Below are 20,043 nucleotides of genomic sequence, written 5' to 3' on the forward strand. Positions count from 1 at the left end.
GTTTGAAATACTTTTTGTTCCATATACAAATTTTAGTTCTTCGGCACTATTCTCATTGCGCACCACTCCTCGTGCCTCATTGACCCTACTTAGAGTGCCATTCACAATGATATTCACGTTTGAACGGATTTTATTATATGTATTTATTCCTTTTAAATAAATAGCAGTGTGTTTTGCGGATACATAGAACAAAAATTAACTTATCTGTTTGATAATATTTGGCCACTTCCTTTCGTTGCAATCTCACTCTATATTTTAATCTTTTCTAATGACTTATCCTATAAACTTATTTCTGACGTCTGAATGAAAAGAACTTACTTTAAGATACATAAGACACATAAAAGTATTACAAAAGCCTGAGTTTATCTTATACTTTACATAAAACCCGAGTCGGATTGCTGACAGTCTTTAATTTAGGTATCCAACTAACTAAATCGAGTCGAGCTTCCTGATCTGTTTGGAGAATTCAGTCGAGGGTGTCCATAAATATACGCCTCCGACGAAGCATCCGATTGCTGACTTCGTCGATCCGAAGAAAAGTTTCTCACGTTAAAGGAATCTAACAAAATAAAACAAATTGAGAAAAAAGTACATTTTACAGTACTACAGCTGGCCCAGTTAAACTCACCTCCAAATGTATCGCCTTGATGCAACAATCTGGGAGAAGCAGTTAGCGATGTCACCGACTTTTTTTTTGGGAATGCTGTAATTAGAAGAATATAGTTTAGTTTAAGGTCTAATTTTTTGGCCGGAAAAATTAAAATTTAAAAACAAATCACCAAATTGTAATTAAATGAATATTATTAATTAATAAGTTAAATTAATTGATATCAAGAGCTACATCTACACAATTCTTTAAAATTGAGTCCTGACATCAAGGAACTGAACTAAACTAATATGTGAATTTACGCACTTATTGCCCATAATCATTCAGCCATAACACAGTCCCTGTAAAAAAAATTGGAAACAGAACAAAGATCGTATGTTCTTAGATTTGGGAATTTGTAGGTCCACAGCATTAAAAATAAGTCTTCCTGATGCAGACACAGAACTTTTCTCGATACTGTGTTTTAGTAAAAAGTAAAAAAAAAACAACAGAGAAGGCTATAGTCGAGTTCCCTGACTATGTGATATCCGTTACTCAGCTAGTGAAAGAACGTCGGCTCTGCTGGAGTTTGGGCGGACATAGCAGTCCGCAAGCAATGCAACTGCAATGAAATTGGTTGAAATATTTCCACTTATTTCTCGCTTCGACTAATCAAATATTTATCACGTTTTGTGCAGGCGTAGACGTCGATTTTTATTATGTTTTTGGGTAACTGAATTGTGGAAATGCATCATTGCAGTTCATTGTTATTTACTAACACAAGCAAGGCCATTTTATTTTTATACCCGTTACTCGTAGAGTAAAAGGGTATACTAGATTCGTTGAAAAGTATGTAACAGGCAGAAGGAAGGGTTTCCGACCATATAAAGTATATATATTCTTGATCAGGACCAATAGCCGAGTCGATATGACCATGTCCGTCTGTCTGTCCGTCCGTATGAACGCTGTGATCTCAGGAACTACAAAAGCTAGAAAGTTGAGATTAAGCATACAGACTCCAGGGACATAGACGCAGCGCAAGTTTGTCGATTCATGTTGCCACGCCCACTCTAACGCCCACAAACCGCCCAAAACTGCGACGCCCACACTTTTGAAAAATGTTTTAATATTTTTTCATTTTTGTATTGGTCTTGTAAATTTCTATCGATTTGCCAAAAAAACTTTTTGCCACGCCCACTCTAACGCCCACAAACCGCCCAAAACTGCCACGCCCACACTTTTGAAAAATGTTGTAATATTTTTTCATTTTTGTATTGGTCTTATAAATTTCTATCGATTTGCCAAAAAACTTTTTGCCACGCCCACTATAACGGCTACAAACCGCCAAAAACTGTGTTTAAGACTCTCCTTCTCCCTACCACTAGCTGAGTAACGGGTATCAGATAGTCGGGGAACTTGACTATAGCGTTCTCTCTTGTTAGATTCTTCTAATCTTAAATTTCCCTCCCCAAAATAAAATAGATGTATAGGGCAAAACCAATGTATGTTCATTGAGCGTCTAAGAGATTATATTGGTCTTTGCCTGGATCGACTCGGATAATGATCCTGATGAAGAGTATAAGTAAATACATACTTCACATTGTTGGAAACGCTTTCTACATAAAATTTAATAAATCTAGTATACCCCTATAATTTATAAGTAGAGGATATAAAAATTGCGTTGATAACTACTTGGTTATCATGAACAATTTTAGTAATACTTACCATCGAAGTTAACTTGCGTGCCGCCCTGAGTTTGAAAGCAAGACATGTATACTGCAATAGACGTAATAAAAACATTATAAGATTTGTGTAATTAAAATGGCTCGGAACCTTGTGTTGCAACTTACCCCATATGGAAACGATTATTATAACCGTGGTAGTCAGCACGAAGCCCAAATTCTCCAGCATCCGATACACCAGAGGACCGCCATATGGGCGGTCTGTGCATTTGTGGACCAGCATGGTATTGCCGACAATAGGCACCTGTAATACCGAAAAATATAATCAATCAATTAGTTATTTGAGAAGTTAATAATAATTCAACATTGCTTAAAGAAGGCTTAACCTTCTTGCAATAAAGTTAACTCTTACAATCCGCTGCAGGCTTACGTTCTAGCAAAAGTCTTAGTTTTACGTTGCTGTGCTTTTTTTTTGCATCTAAAACACAGCAAGCTAATAACGTTGGATTTATAAGAATCCGCGCACTCTTGTGGATTGAAACTGGTGTAACTTTCCGATAGTTTACGACATAACAAGTTATACATCCTAATTTTTATTTTTTAAGAAATCTAAATAAATCTTATATAAAACAATTTTCATAAATTAATTTAAATTTTTCGGTTTGTGGGCGTGGCATTGGCTTGTAACAAACCTAATAACGCCCACTTTAACGCCTTTATTTTTTAACCTTTATTTATTTAATTTATACAAAAACAAGAGAGAACGCTATAGTCGAGTTCCCCGACTATCTGATACCCGTTACTCAGCTAGTGGATGTGCGAAGAAGAAATTTTAACACTGACAGTTTTTGGCGGTTTGTGGGCGTTAGAGTGGGCGTGGCAAAAAGTTTTTTGGCAAATTCATAGAAATTTACAAGACTAATACAAAAATGAAAAATTTCAAAACTTGCGCTGCTTCTATGTCTCTGGAGTCTGTATGCTTAATCTCAACTTTCTAGCTTTTGTAGTTCCTGAGATCTCAGCATTCATACGGACGGACAGACGGACATGGCCAGATCGGCTCGGCTATTGATCCTGATCAAGAATATATATACTTTATATGGTCGGAAACGCTTCCTTCTGCCTGTTACATACTTTTCAACGAATCTAGTATACCCTTTTACTCTACGAGTAACGGGTATAAAAAGTAGTTGAACAAGTATAACGAAAAGTGTGTTTAATTATTAGAAAAAGTATAATTATTTTGTATTCAAAAATATAAGTCATTTGGTATCAGTACTAATAAAAACAAAACCAATACAAAAAAAAAATATCAAAACATTTTTTAAAAGTGTGGGCGTGCCAGTTTTGGGAGGTTTGTGGGTGCTACAGTGGGCGTGGCAACATATGAAAACTTGCGCTGAGTCTAGGTCTCTGCAATATGCATGCTTAATCTGAACTCTCTAAACAAGAGAGAACGTTATAGTCGAGTTCCCCCTCTCGAGTCGTTTATCCCTCTATCTGGACTACAGGGTCCTATTATACGATTCCGTATTAAAACCAATTTGCACGTATGGCTACCAAATATGGGAAAGTGCCAGCAGTAGTAACATTGTCTTTATGAAAAAGGCTCAATCATAGATACTGAGAACAATCACTGGAGCATCCTGGAATATCCAAAACGAAAATAGCCACAGAGACCTGAACATCCGATCCGTCAGAGAAGAGATAATTCAACAAAAATAAAAGTACATGAAAAAATGAGCTGATCATAAGGTCAATTTTTTTCCAAAATACAGTTCAAAAGACCTAACTATTAAATATAATTATATAATTAAGATTTGTAAACTCATAATTTTTTTAGTCTCATAATGTCAAATTGTCATAATAACTAAAGTTAAATTATTTTAAAAAAATTGGCTATACGACTAATGAAAACAAAGACTCACCTCGATACTCTGTTTTGTCTCCGGTGACATTACTAAAATGTAGAAGTGTTCATCCAGCGGAAAGTCCTCAAACAGTTGTAAACGGTATTTGCTTAGACCATGTCCATGCTCGATGAAATCCACAGCAAAATATTTTGAATCCGATGGCTTCACCTTGTGGAATATCGCAAACAAAAATAATAACAAAAACGATATTTTATATTTTATTCTCTCTGCGAGAGACATATACTGTTTCTGAGAGAGAATGTTATGAGAAAACATTTCTGTTGGCTTCAAAAGATTAAAGCTGGTTGTGAACCCATGTGGCAAACAAAAAGGATTGGCTGTGATCAAATGTTTTGGTTTGAATGTGTTCGTACAGCACTTTTGTCTGCAATAGAATTAATTGTCTTTTGTAAAAGCCTTTTTGATGGTGTGGGCGGGACAGTTTTTCGCTCTTTGCGGGCGTGGCAATCTTTTGAAACCATTTTACACAAGTAAGGTGTAAATTCACATGCACAATATCATATATCACTTATAATTTTAGAGACCTCGAAGTTTATACGGACAGCCAGGTGGACGGACATTACGTATATGTTACATACTTTTAAGCGACTTTTATATATGTATACCCCTTACCAAAGACATTAGAATATGCAGAACGCCATACGGGTTATTTGCACACAATTTTATTGTTGTGACTCTCTTGAAATTTTATTTGAAAGCTATAGGAACAGAGCTCTCTAGAGGCTCTTGCTCTGTTATACTTTTAACTATTCCTTACGGGTAATGGTTTTAAATATGACCACCAGAAACTTACCTGAACCTTGAGCAACGCCTTGTCTAGTCCACTAATGTGAATCTCGTGTGGCTTTAAATCGGTGACACGCACAGATTCAGGAAAAACTTTGATACCGGGTACTAATTTCAATGACATTTTATCGGACACTCCCTTGGTCACCACTGCCTGTTCAAAGAAGAAAGAGTGTGTTTAAAATAATTAATGAATCCACCTGTAAACGGGGTAATTACAGGTGGAAAATAAATTAAAGCGAATGAGACTGACCTCCAGCTCCAGGTAGACATCGTTTGTCTTGACAATAGCCAACAACTCAATAAAACTGGTGAGCAACTCTAGTCGACAAGAGTACTGCCCGTTGCTAGCATCGAAAAATGCATCAACTTTGTACATTTCTAGTAATTGGCGACCTAGTGAGTCCTTGGCCGACAGTCGACAGGTAAAGACATTCACTGGCAAGCTTCCCAATTCACTGGCACACTTTGAAACATTTTGTGCAATCTAACGAAGAGGACCATGTATCAGGACAAGACAAGATTATTTTCGAAAGGCCTTACAAGATTACTATACTTTTCGGTCTGCAAGTGGTTGCGAATAACTAGCTGTCCCCGATACTCCGGTCCGCTGAATGTGTCCAATGATTTCACAAACAAAATCTGTAGGAAAAGTTGGTTAATATGGTTGTCAAAAATGTAAGTATAAAGGCAATACCGTATCAGATTCACGAACTTCCAAGTCATACTTTATAAATCCTCCGCGTTTTATCTCGTCGCCATTGGTGATCTCAATCTTTTCTCCCGGCTTGAGCCGATGACTTAACACCTGGGCAATACCTGTAATAAATGGTATACGCGATGTTACGTTATAGATCACGCTATTTCAAACAAATATAAAACAAAATATCATTTAGATGTTTACATGCGGCAAATAGAAATTTAATGCCTTTGTATAATATAATTCAAACAAAAGAGAACGCAATAGTCGAGTTTCACGACAATTAGATGCCCGTTAATCATTTAGTAAATGTGCGAACGAGAAATTTTAACATTTATCTTGGACAAAGTTGTTTTTAATATGTCGATAAAAGTTGGCATATTTTTGGCAAATCGATATTAATTTACAAGACAAACATAAAAATGAAAAAATATTTAAACATTTTTTAAACGTGTGCGTGGGAATTTTGGGCGGTTTGTGGGCGTAAAAAATGGGCCAACAAACGTGCGCTTTCTCTATCTCACTGGAATCTGCATACTTTATCTTTCTAACTAGTATAGTTTCAGAGATCTCGACGTTTATACGGACGGACATGGCAAGATAGATTTCCCTATTGACCCTGATCAAGAACATATATATTGTGTGCATGAACACGTTCTGAATCAAATTTACAGCAGGCATCAATAGAATATGTATTTCTAATCCCAACTTTTCTAGCTTATATAGTTCCCGAAATATTCGTTATAAGGTCGAAAACACTTCCTTTCACTTCTTAACGAATATAGTCTACTCATAAACTAACCGAGTAATATGTTTAACAAGAAAGAATATTCAGGCATCCTCTGGTAATCGTAAGTTATTGATTTCGCTTTGGGCCAAATCGTACGATTTCGTTTTTAGGTTCTCTGGTTTTCGCAAAATTTTTGCTATCGTTTTGCTATCAGAATGTTTTTTTTACCATCGCTTCTTGCTGCTCAAAGGAATGTTTTATGTTATTTGTTAAAATCAAAGAACGCGTTCGCATTTACTTTTTTACTGCTTTTTGACCATTTGAGTAATTAAATTAAATTACAAAGAACACGTGTGGTCGTTCTTTTAATTAATTAGTGAATTCTTTTATATTTTGTAAGTATTTTTATCTGCCTGTTTCGGTTCACCAACAGTATGGAAACCTTTGCGATAGCTTTTGGCGACGTACTTATCGACCCCTTACCAAATCGTAAATTGTTGTTGCCGACGGCAACATTTTGTTTGTCAAATCTGAGGTGGGGTCAGATATATATTTTTTATAAAATAATCAAGAGAGAACGCTATAGTCGACTATCTGATACTCGTTACTCAGCTAGTGGAAGTGCGAAGTTTAGCAATGACAGTTTTTGGCGTTTTGTGGGCGTTAGAGTGGGCGTGGCAGCTTTGGGCGGTTTGTGGGCGTTAGAGTGGGCGTGGCAAAAAGTGTTTTGGCAAATCGATAGAAATTTACAAAACTAATACAAAAACAAGAGAGAACGCTATAGTCGAGTTCCCCGACTATCTGATACCCGTTACTCAGCTAGTGTAAGTGCGAAGGACAGTTTTTGGCGATTTGTGCGACGTTAGAGTGGGCGTGGCCAAAAGTTTTTTGGCAAATAGATAGAAATTTACAAGACTAATACAAAAATGAAAAAATATCAAAACATTTTTCAAAAGTGTGGGCGTGGCAGCTTTGGGCGGTTTGTAGGCGTTAGAGTGGGAGTGGCAACATGAATCGACAAACTTGCGCTGCGTCTATGTCTCTGGAGTCTGTAGGCTTAATCTCAACTTTCTAGCTGTAGTTGGTCCTGAGATCTCAGCGTTCATACGGACGGACAGACAGACGGACAGATAGTCGGGGAACTCGACTATAGCGTTCTCTCTTGTTTTTTTTTGTAGTTGACGGCTTTGCACACTGTCCTGAAGATATATTTGCAGGTGTAAAAAAGATATTGATATAAACAAACGAAGTTCGAAATCCTCTATTTAAAATATTTTAAAACACAGGAATAAGAATATATATCTTATGAAGTCGAAAACGTCACTATAACTGCGTCCCAAACTTGTGATTATAATGCTATACTAATGCCAGGAACTTTAAAACCCTATTTGCGAAATAATATACAATTCTAATCAAGACTTTTATTGATCTGAACAAAGCTTAAAGCTTTTAAAATTAAAAAGTTTAAATCGTTTAAATTAAAAAAAAATGAATAAATCTCAGTTAGTTTATATTAAATGTAAATAAATAATAATGTAAATAGTGTAAATAAACACAACAAAGTTGGGATTTAAGTAAAGAGTAAGCAGTAAATTATTTACCTGTCTGTTTATTAATAAAAACAATCTGCTGATTCGAGCTTCTCCAAGTCGATGATAACGTTAAAGGTGAATCGAAACAAATGATGTCGCCTACAGAGAAAGTTGTCTGCCGGAAGGATAGAGTTTTGTAAAAGCGAAAGATTGTACAGACCACGGTTGTTCCATAAGAGGGTTACTAATAATTACCTTGGTAGGAAATAAATTGTCCGGCTCGACAACAGATAGCTTTATGAAGTCCATGGAGTGCTTGACACCCGTTGAGTCCCTTAGACTAATAGCAATAAAATTGTTGGTCTCCCGCATCAAGTTCAACTATATGAAAGTGTGTAACAGAAAAATAGGCGTTTAACTTGAATTTGAAGAACATGAAAGTATTCGTGTAAAAAAATGTCTTTCCACTTTATGGCTGGGATGAGATTTCTTTAGCTACTTGGAGAAAGGCAAATTTAGAATTTGACAAGACAATAATGGAGCGTTACCCTCATATGATTTAATGAAACTTACCGCAAACGTCAGATTATTATCTATCTGAACATCAACATCATCTTTGTTCCCGAGTTCATATCGTAGTCCGTTGGCATCCTCGGTGTTGTGTGAAAACTCGTTGCCTAAATTGTCGTGAAGCGACACTTTAAACACAAAGTTCATTCCACGAGGGATCTTGTGTTCAAGCTTTCTAAATTTTAGAATTGGCATCAGCGTTACTAAAATGTATTGCACATTTTTAACTTCCATTCCTATGGGTAGTGATTGGTCCGTTGTCGTCGCCTAGATCATAAATACAAAATTCGAGTCTACCCGTGTACAGTTCAATATGCAAGTTCTCACAATTATTAGATCACGGCCAAGCAAGTCCTTTGTGTGTACAAGGCCATCTGGTGTTACATTAACAATGCCATTACTTCGATCGTCCAGTTTATAGACCACATCATCCATATTACATTTAAGCTGAAGAGTGCTTCGCGGAGCAGCCAAAATGGAATCCATTTTAATGGCATTTGGTGTTAACAATTCCAGAGTTTTAAAAACTGTAATTCATTTTGAATTCTTATTGTACAGACATACATAAGTGGCCGTGTGAGCTTGTACGTACCTAGTAGCTCCACTGTAGCTGGTGGCAGCAATGTCCCGTCTGCCAAAATAACCGATGCTGTTATTGTAACCTTTCCGGGATTAAGGGCTTTTACTCTAACCGATATTAAATCCTCACTCTGGTACTCTATTCCTGCAATTTTAAAGCATGTTGAGTTATTAATTGGGCAAGAGCTCGTTTTGCAGATTACAAGAAACCTGGCGTCATGCATTTTTATTTGTTATGTGTGTTTGTACAAGTGTTTGTACCACATTGCAAAAGTCCGTACGACGGTTTGTTAGTCCTTATGAATGTAGGGATCTCCTAAATTGATCTGACCATGTCCGTATGTCTGTCCACCTGAGTATCTTAATCTCTCTTGTTGTATCTAGTTGTGTCAAATTTAACAGTGATTTCAAGGCTTGTATATTCCGTATCTGTGCATGCTTTGACACTCAATCAGGCAGGCTCATCGAAGAACATTTTAAATTTTTTATCCGTGCACTTGGTGGCCATAGAGCTTTAGTCTCTTATCTCTACAGCGGTATCCGAACACGTTTATGTTAACTAAGCAATAGGTAAATTACACTCACCTGCAGCCGTAAATACGTTAAATATCTCTAACACCTGCGGTTGGCTTACTTTCCAGGAAATTTTAGTGTTCTGCATGGTAGCCAGTACTATGGGCGACAAATCAGAAAGACCCCACAAGGTGGCTGGCATTATGGCTCCGATATGAATGCGGACCAAAGGCGTTCGAATCTGAACTCCCCTGAGGGCCACTACGTGTACCTCCACCGAGTCCTGGGAGACCACCTCGTCCTTTCCGGTGACAGGGTTTTTTAAAAGACACTTGCCAACGATTTTGGTAGTCCCAAGCTTATGGGCCGTAACAACAGTAGAGCTTATAGCTGCGAATAAAAATCAAAAAAGATTAACTAATGTTAAGTTGATACACAAAAAAAACTGACTTGCTACTTGCTCCTTCTCCACTGAGAATATCATGTTGGTATTTGGGACCGGTCCTCCCTGGTAGTAGACATGTATACTGCTCCCCACTACTAGGGTTGAGTCGCGAGGAAAGAGACGAATTGGAGCGAAAACTTGAATGTTTACAGGGTCGCTTTTCACCTTATGAATGCCTTTGCCAGACTCAAAAAATATTTTGGTTTCGCCGACTTGGTTGCCCATAATGGTGTAGCGAATCTCTCCGGGTCCTAGATTATCCTGCTCGCCTAAGCGCACGCTCAATACACTTTGATCAAAGACGACCTCGGATAAATCGTACGCACTAAGTTTGCTACGGTCCACGAGCAAGAGGTTTTCGTTGGTATCAAAAAGCCTGACGATAGCTTCGATTTTAGTAGTTCGTTCTAGCCGGTCCATGCTAGCTACTTCAATAGACCCGATTCCAACAACAGAGATGGATAAATGGCTGGGTTCGTTTATTAAACAACGGTCGGTTAACTCAAGACGAACATGGCCAAAGCGCAGTGGCGACAGCACTAGGATACGTGTCTTTTCATTGTATTCAACTTCAACAATGCCCACCTCGGAGAGTTCCAGCTGCAAGTAACCGCTGCCTTGCGCGATTGGAATACGCTCGCTATAGCCCGAAGCTAGAAAAATGCTCACGTAATCTTTTGGCAACAACGTGCTGTTTACCGTGTGGAACCTAATTTCATTTTCAATCAAAGGAGTGTATACTAACCCCGTCTGAGGCTGCAAATAAGTAGCAAAACGAATTATTTAAGGATAATTAACGTTGAAGAGGATAACTTACATTTTTGATTCCAAATGGAGGACGCTCCGCGTAAATACCCTGTTGGGCAAGTAGTTTGTCGTTATACTGGGATACCGTTCCCTTGATGCGGAACTTAGTCGTCACTTCACTCAACGTTAAGACAAGAAGATCGCGACTCGGCAGGGTAACTCCATGATTAAATTCCAATTCAGAAATCTGACGGTGCGGGATAATGTTCTTCTGGTATCGCTCTTCACCAGCGGCAAACTCCCAGTCAAGACCCAGTGAGCTGATATTCATAAGCCTACGATTATTCGAATCTTGTACATCGATTTCAATTTCAATCTTGTTCTCTGGGTCTTTCAGGAATAATAACGAAGTGCGCTTCTCTAGGGGACAGGAGTCACGCAGGTTATGGCGAGCATACAGCTTTAAGAAGCGAGGGCTGACGCAATGCACCTTTGTGGTCGCCTCTGATCGATATACCACAAAGCTAGAGGTGGAAAGATTATTATGCACCCGGTAAGTGAACTGCGTTTCGCCCAGCTCACGACACAAGACAGTGAACGCGGTTATCAAATTTTGTGTGTCGAACTCTAGCTCAGACACTTGTAATATTTTTTCGTCAAATGTAGTAGATTTTGTGATTTCGGCTGCCACAGTAAAACTACGCTGCGGTCCATTAGTATAAATTATATTACGGGATGACCCGACGGGAAGAACCACTTCGTTTTCTAGGGGATTAAACACGACTAAGGGCTCAAAAACGTACAGATCAATAATGTCGTAAAGCACTTTGTCCAGATACATATAGGAGACGCGCAGCGAGGTGGTGCCCACAGCGGTGGCCCGCAACCGCAGCACATGACACGCCTCCTGAGCAGCTTCCTCCCCTTCATTACTCTCCAATTGCAGAATGGGATGGCTGAAGTCTAGTTGGAAGTGAAGACTGCCGCAACTTGTGTAGGGAACCTCTGTATTGTTAATTCGAGCGTATACGCTCACATGCACATGTACGAAGTCTTTCAGGGCAGTCTCAAAGTTGCTGCGCGTGATCTGAAGGCGCTCAGGGGGAAGAAAGTATATATGTGCAAGACGAGAAATTTTTTGGTTTTTGAATAGAGCCACCTTGACGGTAGTGTGGGCGGTCAGTTTACTACCATCTTTTAGAACCTCCTGGTTCACGTTAGCAGATTTCACGTCGCGAATTTCAGTTGTGGCTAGGCCCTGGGGGTCAATCTGAAGCACTTGTGGATTTCCTGAGAACCAAACGTAGTTGTTATCTCCGCCAGCTGCATGAAACTGCAGCTTTAAAGGTTTTACACTGTTCGGATCGTAGGGCAACACCACCTTGGTTGGCACTAACTGAAGCTCCTCGAAGATCTGAAGTTCAGCTTGTACCGACAGCTGCAATAAAAAGGAAATTAATACATGTACTAGGTGTTCGCGGGAATTTAGGGGGTTTCCAAAAAATTTAATAAATGTCAAAGAGGAGTATTTCGCTCAGCTCATATACTTAAGCCACCTTTAGCTAAAATCGTCAAACTTGTGCTTTTTCCAATAAAGTTTAGTTTAAAAACTAAAGTATTAATTACTAAAACAATTTGACCGCAATGACTACAACAAAACGCTATAGTCGAGTTCCCCGACTATCTGATACCCGTTACTCAGCTAGTGGAAGTGCGAAGGAGTCTTCAAATCTTTTTGGCGGTTTGTGGGCGTTAGAGTGGGCGTGGCAAAAAGTTTTTTGACAAATCGATAGAAATTTACAACACCAATACAAAAATGAAAAAATATTAAAACATTTTTCAAAAGTGTGGGCGTGGCAGTTTTGGGTGGTTTGCGTGCGTTAGAGTGGGCGTGGCAGCATGATTCGACAAACTTGCGCTGCGTCTGTCCCTGGAGTCTGTATGCTTAATCTCAACTTTCTAGCTTTTGTAGTTCCTGAGATCTCGACGTTCATACGGACAGACAGACGGACGGACGGACGGACATGGCCAAATCAACTCGGCTATTGATCCTGATCAAGAATATATATGCTTTATATGGTCGGAAACGCTTCCTTCTGCCTGTTACATACTTCTACTACATACTACGAGTAACGGGTATAAATACAAATCCGGCCGAAAGAAAGCTAATATGGGAATAATACGAAAAAACACAAGTATTCTACTAATTTGTAAGACTTTACATTTTTCGCGTGGAAAAGTCAGAAATGGCATTGCATTTTATAGGAATCATGGAACCTGGGAAAATATTCAAAGAGAAATACCACTTTAAAGGACGATAGCCGGACAGCATTAATAGACCAATGAGTAAACTATTTTTTTCCCTTAGTAAATAAAATCTTTTTTGATATATAACAAGAGAGAACGCTATAGTCGAGTTCCCTGACTATCTGATACCCGTTACTCAGCTAGTGGAAGTGCGAAGGAGAGTCTTCAAAACTATTTGGCGGTTTGTGGGCGTAAGAGTGGGCGTGGCAAAAAGTTTTTTGGCAAATAGATACAAATTTACAAGACTTATACAAAAATGGAAAAATATCAAAGCATTTTTTTAAAGTGTGGGGTTGGCAGCTTTGGGCGGCTTGTGGGCGTTAGAGTGGGAGTGGCAACATGAATCGACAAACTTGCGCTGCGTCTATGTCTCTGGAGTCTGTAGGCTTAATCTCAACTTTCTAGCTGTAGTTGGTCCTGAGATCTCAGCGTTCATACGGACGGACAGACAGACGAACGGACAGACGGACATGGCCAGATCGACTCGGCTATTGATCCTGTTACATACTTTTTAACGAATCTAGTATACCCTTTTATTCTACAAGTAACGGGTATAACAAGTATTTCCTAGTATCCTGTAGCATGAAAGAACTCAGTAGACAAAAATAACTGGCATTAAAATCATTATCAAGGTTCGACATTATTACTAAGTGCTTAAGTCACTCGCTTATCTATGTTCATCTGTTACCCGTTTTTAGAAATGTATGTACTATGTTTACGGTAGTACTTGGTGGGGCTCTAAATAAAACCGTATTATTTGTATGGAATGAGTCTTATATATAGTTAGGTGATTAGCTTATATATACATAGGTATATATATATATTAAAACTTCCTAATCCTTAACAAACATTTTAGTTATAAACTTACGTCTTTATATGAGCCATACACCTGTGTGATGCCCTCTTTTTTTGCCAGACCGAAAAGGCGGCTTCCGTTCCGAGTACGGTCAACAATGGCGAACAAGGACTCATCTACTTCTGAGTTGATCGAATATTTGGTGCCCATTGTTATCTTCTGACCGTCGGCAGCAAAAAGATCCAACGCAATAACGTGATGCTCGCCTTGCACTGTTACCCAATTGAGATGGGGCAAAAGGCTGATGGACAACCTATTTGGATATGCAACAGTCAATAAAGCGCTGGGACCCTTTTGAACCTTATCAGAGTCCGCCATGTTGCGATCTCGCAGAAAAACCTGGGTGCGACCGAGAGCCGCTCCGGTGGCAGTGTTGCCCCGAAGGTGTGCAATGCTGGAGTCCTCCATCTCCAGATAATACTGATTGTTGTCTATTACGTGTAGTCGGTCCATTTTCAGCTGGAGAATGCGGAATGAGACAGAGTCTCCGGCCATAATGGTTACCTCCGAGGGCTCTATTATAATGTTTGCGAGAACGCTGATGTACACCACGACTGGCCGCACATGCTTGTACTCGGCTTGAGGCATGCCGATGGTCACCTTGGCGGTGCCAGTGTTAATGCCTTCAAGGAGGATCATGTGCCCCTTTTTGCCGTCAGCTTCAAATTTTTCCAGGGTGGGCGGCACCGTGTGGTAGGGACTGTCCGTAAACGCGAGGTAGCGCATTGCGGTGGGTTTATTGCTATCAGGTTCCGAAATCTCCCAGTCAAACTCAATTCCCTCCAAGGTAAAAAACTCGTTACCCTGCTCATCAAAGGCGTGCAGTTCGAAAATGGCAGGCGCCTCCTCCAGATAAAGTTGCCGGGTGGCGGTGCGCACATTTAGACTGGCAATGGCATCCACAATCACGTCGGATCGCAGAGTGTCGCCCGTGTGCACTTCCTCGGCAAAGACGATTGCAGTGTTTCTCCGACGATCGTGAGTGCGGACTGTCACCACCGCCTGATATGCACACTCACTGAACCCCTTGTAAATTGGCATGACAGATATCAAATCCTGGCGCGAAGACGACCTGCAGAGTTTAGCATATTAGTAGTAGTTCAATTAGTTTAAAAGGCAGCAGGTCGGTATGAAGTCGATTTACCATTTGTAGCAGTTTGGCTCGTCGACTTCCAGGGTAAAGTTAATAGCCTTCTCTTCAAATATAGGCAGTAAAACACGCGGGTGATTCAACCTAGCTGCCTCAGTAACGTGTTTTCTTGCCAAAATCAGCAAAACAATACAAAGTGTAGATTCCATCGAGCCGGCAAAGGGACCACGCGCGGTAAGAAATGCTAATAACTGATAGGGATGAACAATAATGACTATATCGGAAGTGTGAACTATCGATAACTTGAATAGTACTGGAAAACATAATTAGTGTTATAATTTGGGAATAATTGAAGACTAAGTGTTTATATATTTCATACAAACAGTGTATATGCCTGGATTTTTTTTTTTTTTTTTTTTTTGGAATTCCCTGCAAACGATTTTTTGAATAAGAATACTATTTTATTGAAGTAACATATAAAATTAATAACGCGACCCATGACATGGCTAGCTCCAAACTTTTATTACATAATATAATAAGAAAATAATCATGGAAAGAATTCTAACAGAATACAATTTTTAGTGTTCAGAAAAAGAATTCGGGCTATACGACGCATATATATTTTATAAGTAATTTATAAGAAGAGAAAACGCTATGCGGAGGTCCCCGACTATCAGATTCCCGTTACTAAGCATGTGGAAGTGCAAAATTTTTCTGGCATTTCGACTTGTGGGCCAAAGTATTCTTGGTATGTAAGAATTTGGCAAGACAAATAATTAAGAGAGTAAGAATCAAAAGATTTTTCAAAAGTGTGGGCGAGGCAAATTTGGGCATGCTTAATCTTTCCAGGTTTCCTAAGATGGAAGCGTTCATACGGACAGACGGAACAGACAGACGGGGATGGCCAGATCTCCTTGGCTATTGATCCTGATCAAGAGTATATATACTTTATATGGTCGGAAACGCTTTCTTCTATATATTTTATTCGCTATATTTTGGTTGAATGACCGTGGGAAGAGGTTTATTGGCCCTGGTACAGTGCCAAATCTTGTTTTTTTTTCAGGTTACTATATTCCTTTCAATTTTGAATAGAACTGTAAGCACATTTTGAATGGGAGCTTTACATCTCTTAGACCTATGTAACATTTACTTTTCTGTAATTTTTAAACTTAACGTAAGGTAAACGTATTTTTTGAAATGGTTACAATTCAGTTAATACTGCAGACAACTCTTGAAAAATAGTATTAACACCACTCTACTTAATAGGGCTGCACACGCAGTGATGTGTGTTTGTTTGCCTGTCTGGCAACCATATAACTTCGCCGACAGCTGACTTCACATGTAACCATTTCGTTATAAACAAGCAATTTAAGTAATACGGCATTGGGGAAGAGTCATGCTAGAATTTAGTCGAAGCTTGCTGCGCTGGCGAACCCGAAGCTGTAGCCGCAGAGTCTCTACGTGGACGCCGCTGGCTATGGCGTTTAATGCGCCTCCGGCGAGGCGGATTAACTTTACCCACGACGATGTTGTAAGTGTCAAAGTCTGTAAAATTTAGAACCTCTGACTGATGTATGACCCTTTTTCCCATAGGGCCTTTTTGGCATGCCCGAGCTGCGAAGTTTTGAGGGTTTCTATCTTCTACGAGACAATGTGGAAAGCCGGACGCAGGAGCTTATTTCAGAAGCCATCTCCGATCAACGACGTCGGAAGATGGTCGACATTTTTGACGAGCTTTCTGACTCATTGTGCAAGGTGGCGGACCTCGCAGAGTTTGTACGAATTGCGCATCCTCAGAGCAGGTACACACAAGCAGCAGAGCAGGCGTGCATAAGCATTTGCGGAATGGTCGAGAGCCTTAACACGCATAAGCCCATCTATAAGGCCTTAAGCCAAGTGGTGGATCATGGGGACAAGATGCCCACCAGCGAAGTGGACAGGCATGTGGCACGTTTGTTCCTTTTCGACTTCGAGCAGTGTGGGATCCACTTGCCCGAGGAGGAACGTATGCGCGTTGTACGGCTAAACGATTATATTCTTCAGCTAGGCCAGAAGTTCATGAGTGGAGCCGTCCAACCTAGTGTTCTTCCGAGCAGCCAAGTCCCTGAATCCTTTCGCAACTAGTAAGTTCATATATAATCCTTTCTAGGCTATACTAAAATATATATTATACTATATTAATACTATACTATACTAATATTTATTTAGCTTCCCTTCCTCCGGAGAAAATGTAGTTATCACTGGACTGTGCACAAACGCAGAGAAAGTCGAGATGCGGGAGGCTGCCTACCGGTTGTACCTGCAACCGTCGAAGAGCCAGGAGGATCTTCTCCGAGACCTGCTTCTTTGTCGGCATGAACTGGCGCGTAGCTGTGGCTTCGATACATATGGCCACAGGGCCCTGAAAGGTAGCACGATGGAGAAGCCCGAGGTGGTCCGAGAGTTTATCAACGAGTTGTCAGAAAAGCTGCGACCGCGCGCTAATTCCGATTTTGCCCGGATGTCACAAATGAAACGCAGCGAAGGCGGAAAGGCGGATGCAAGAACCGAAGTTTGGGATACACCGTATTATACCAACCAGCTGAGGCGGCAATTATTTGAGGAGCATGCCAACGAGTTCCTGCCATATTTCTCCCTTGGCGGTTGCATGGAAGGTCTGGACAACTTGCTGCATGCGCTTTACGGCATCCGTTTGCAAAACATAGATTTGATGCCAGGCGAGGCATGGCACAACGACATCTACAAGCTTGCCGTAGTCCACGAGACGGAAGGACTGCTGGGCTACATTTACTGCGACTTCTATGAGAGAATGGGCAAGCCAAATCAGGACTGCCATTTTACCATTCAGGGCGGCAAGCGTATGCCGGATGGCTCCTACCAGCTTCCCGTGGTAGTTGTAATGCTGGGTCTAGCACAACCGCGTTGGAAGGGACCAACGCTGCTGTCACCAGCGCGATTGGACAACCTATTTCACGAAATGGGCCATGCAATGCACTCGATGCTAGCTCGCACCGAGCACCAGCATGTGACAGGAACGCGCTGTTCCACGGACTTCGCTGAGGTTCCCAGTGTACTCATGGAGTACTTTGCGGGCGATCCCCGTGTACTGCGAACCTTTGCCCGTCACTTTCAGACCCACGAACCAATATCCGAGGATATGCTAAGACGTCTGTGCGCTTCCAAGAACCTGTTCGCAGCAAGCGAGACCCAACTTCAGGTGTTCTACTCAGCGCTGGACCAGGAATATCACGGAGCATCGGCTAGTCATGGCAGAAGTAGCACAGAAACCCTGCGCTCAGTACAGGATCATTACTACGGCCTTCCTTACGTAGAGAACACTGCGTGGCAGCTACGATTTTCCCACCTTGTAGGCTACGGAGCCAAGTATTATGCCTACCTTGTTTCGAAAACAATCGCTTCGTGGATCTGGCAGACGTACTTTGAAGCCAACCCATTCAACCGGCAGGCTGGTGAGAAATATCGCGCCGAAATTCTTGCTCATGGAGGAGCAGTGCCCAGCCGTAAGCTGGTGGCCAACTTTCTGCAGCGCGAGATGACACCCAGCGTTTTGGCCGAAAGTCTTATCAAAGAGATTGACGCCGACGAGTCAAAAATCAATGACCTTATGATCAGCAGAAGTTAATACAAAAAATCATAAAGCTGAATCTACCTCTTTTTGTATTATACTTAGTTAACTTTAATGCCGTTTTGGAATTTTTAATATTGGCAGTATTTTCAGGCTTGCCCCAGCGCCGGCATCAGCTCAACACCCACGAACTCCTTGGCCAAACGCACTCCCAAAAAGAACAGTCCGTAGCTCTTGACCAGCATCCTGCATGGGAAATAACAAAGGTACCGATTACATAAATTCGTATTGATTGCAATTACGAGGAATGTAGGCACGCTCACCATTGAAACTCATTGTTGTAGATGCTTCGCACGATGTTCAGGGGATTTGAAGACTTCACCATTTTGATTAAATTTCTTCGGATTTTGTAATTTTCAGCTCGATTTCGTTATACTGTATTTAGCACGAGGAAATGCTGACAGCTGTGAACGAATGATTCAGCCCTGACGTTATGCTTTCCATTCGGTATTTTTTGTTAATTTTTGTATTCAACAGAGTGGTAGCACTTGTAAATGGCGCAAAACATTTGAGATGGCTGAAAATCCTAAAATCGAAATTTTGGAGTTACATTTTTTCATGTCGCGGTCTTGTTTTACAAAAAATTGCAAGCAATACAAATTAATTACTTTAGAATAAATCAAAAGGAATTATACTTTGTCTATATGATTTAATATAACTCAACTAATTTATTAACACTATCTAATTTTTTGACTTTGTACCTTTGGCATAGACAAGGAATACTTCAAATCTCCTTCTATTTTTCGCCCAAGGTATGTACATACATTTTATTGTAACGCATTCGTTGAAAACCTTTCAGTTTTCGCTAATAAAATAATTCTAACGCTTTGATAAAAAACAAGGCAGAATGCTGTATGATGAGTTCGTTCGATGACGTGTGAAGACATGTTTTTATCGAGCTCCGTATAAAATTGGTCGATTGAGTAAAGTGAGTGGTTATAAATATAAAACAAATAAATAAATGCACCATCGCTTGAATACATACATATATTGAGTATTTTCTACTGCGCTGTCACCAATCTGAAACATAAACAAGAACATCGTGCCGACCGCACAGACTGGAATGGATCGCTAAATAACAATAAAAAGAAAACAGCCATCAAAATAACAAAAAATCAACAATCAGAATCCAAAAATTAGAGAACGCTATAGTCGAGTTCCCCGACTATCTAATACCCGTTACTCAGCTAGTGGAAGTGCGAAGGAGACATTTCAACACTGACAGTTTTTGGCGGTTTGTGAGCTTTAGAGTAGGCGTGGCAAAAAGTTTTTTGACAAATCGATAGAAATTTACAAGACTAATACCAAAAAGGAAAAAATATCAAAACGTTTTTTAAAAT

At 40.1% G+C, this 20,043-nt stretch overlaps 3 protein-coding genes and 1 non-coding gene across 5 annotated transcripts; 1 reads left to right on the plus strand and 3 right to left on the minus strand.

Moving 5' to 3' along the window:
- Positions 1 to 230: 230 nt before the first annotated feature.
- Positions 231 to 15,353, minus strand: LOC6529102 (nuclear pore membrane glycoprotein 210). Of its 2 annotated transcripts, XM_002090079.4 has the most exons (19): positions 15,112 to 15,347; positions 13,980 to 15,039; positions 10,875 to 12,242; positions 10,063 to 10,813; positions 9,685 to 10,002; positions 9,113 to 9,244; positions 8,848 to 9,047; positions 8,524 to 8,787; positions 8,206 to 8,331; positions 8,020 to 8,125; positions 5,686 to 5,807; positions 5,532 to 5,630; positions 5,242 to 5,475; positions 4,996 to 5,142; positions 4,197 to 4,349; positions 2,437 to 2,572; positions 2,312 to 2,362; positions 629 to 703; positions 231 to 559 (listed from the first exon to the last, which is right to left on the minus strand). In XM_002090079.4, the coding sequence occupies exons 1-19, from the start codon at positions 15,264 to 15,266 to the stop codon at positions 426 to 428; spliced, it is 5,631 nt and encodes a 1,876-aa protein (XP_002090115.1). In that variant the 5' UTR covers positions 15,267 to 15,347; the 3' UTR covers positions 231 to 425. The 2 variants fall into 2 exon arrangements, with proteins under 2 accessions (XP_002090115.1, XP_039227269.1); XM_039371335.2 differs by lacking the exons at positions 231 to 559; positions 629 to 703 and adding an exon at positions 914 to 948 and having other exon boundaries at positions 15,112 to 15,353.
- LOC120320882 lies at positions 9,512 to 9,651 on the minus strand. Its single transcript, XR_005560458.1, has one exon.
- Positions 15,354 to 15,532: 179 nt separating the features above from the next.
- On the plus strand, positions 15,533 to 19,388 carry LOC6529103 (mitochondrial intermediate peptidase). Its single transcript, XM_002090080.3, has 3 exons — positions 15,533 to 16,588; positions 16,651 to 17,180; positions 17,266 to 19,388. Exons 1-3 carry the CDS (start codon positions 16,454 to 16,456, stop codon positions 18,698 to 18,700), a joined length of 2,100 nt encoding a protein of 699 aa, XP_002090116.1. The 5' UTR covers positions 15,533 to 16,453; the 3' UTR covers positions 18,701 to 19,388.
- Positions 18,731 to 19,109, minus strand: LOC6529104. The gene is made up of 2 exons (XM_002090081.4): positions 18,967 to 19,109; positions 18,731 to 18,889 (listed from the first exon to the last, which is right to left on the minus strand). Exons 1-2 carry the CDS (start codon positions 19,026 to 19,028, stop codon positions 18,793 to 18,795), a joined length of 159 nt encoding a protein of 52 aa, XP_002090117.1. The 5' UTR covers positions 19,029 to 19,109; the 3' UTR covers positions 18,731 to 18,792.
- Positions 19,389 to 20,043: the final 655 nt, after the last annotated feature.

Source organism: Drosophila yakuba, chromosome 2L (assembly GCF_016746365.2).
Source record: "Drosophila yakuba strain Tai18E2 chromosome 2L, Prin_Dyak_Tai18E2_2.1, whole genome shotgun sequence".
Lineage (NCBI taxonomy): Eukaryota > Metazoa > Arthropoda > Insecta > Diptera > Drosophilidae > Drosophila > Drosophila yakuba.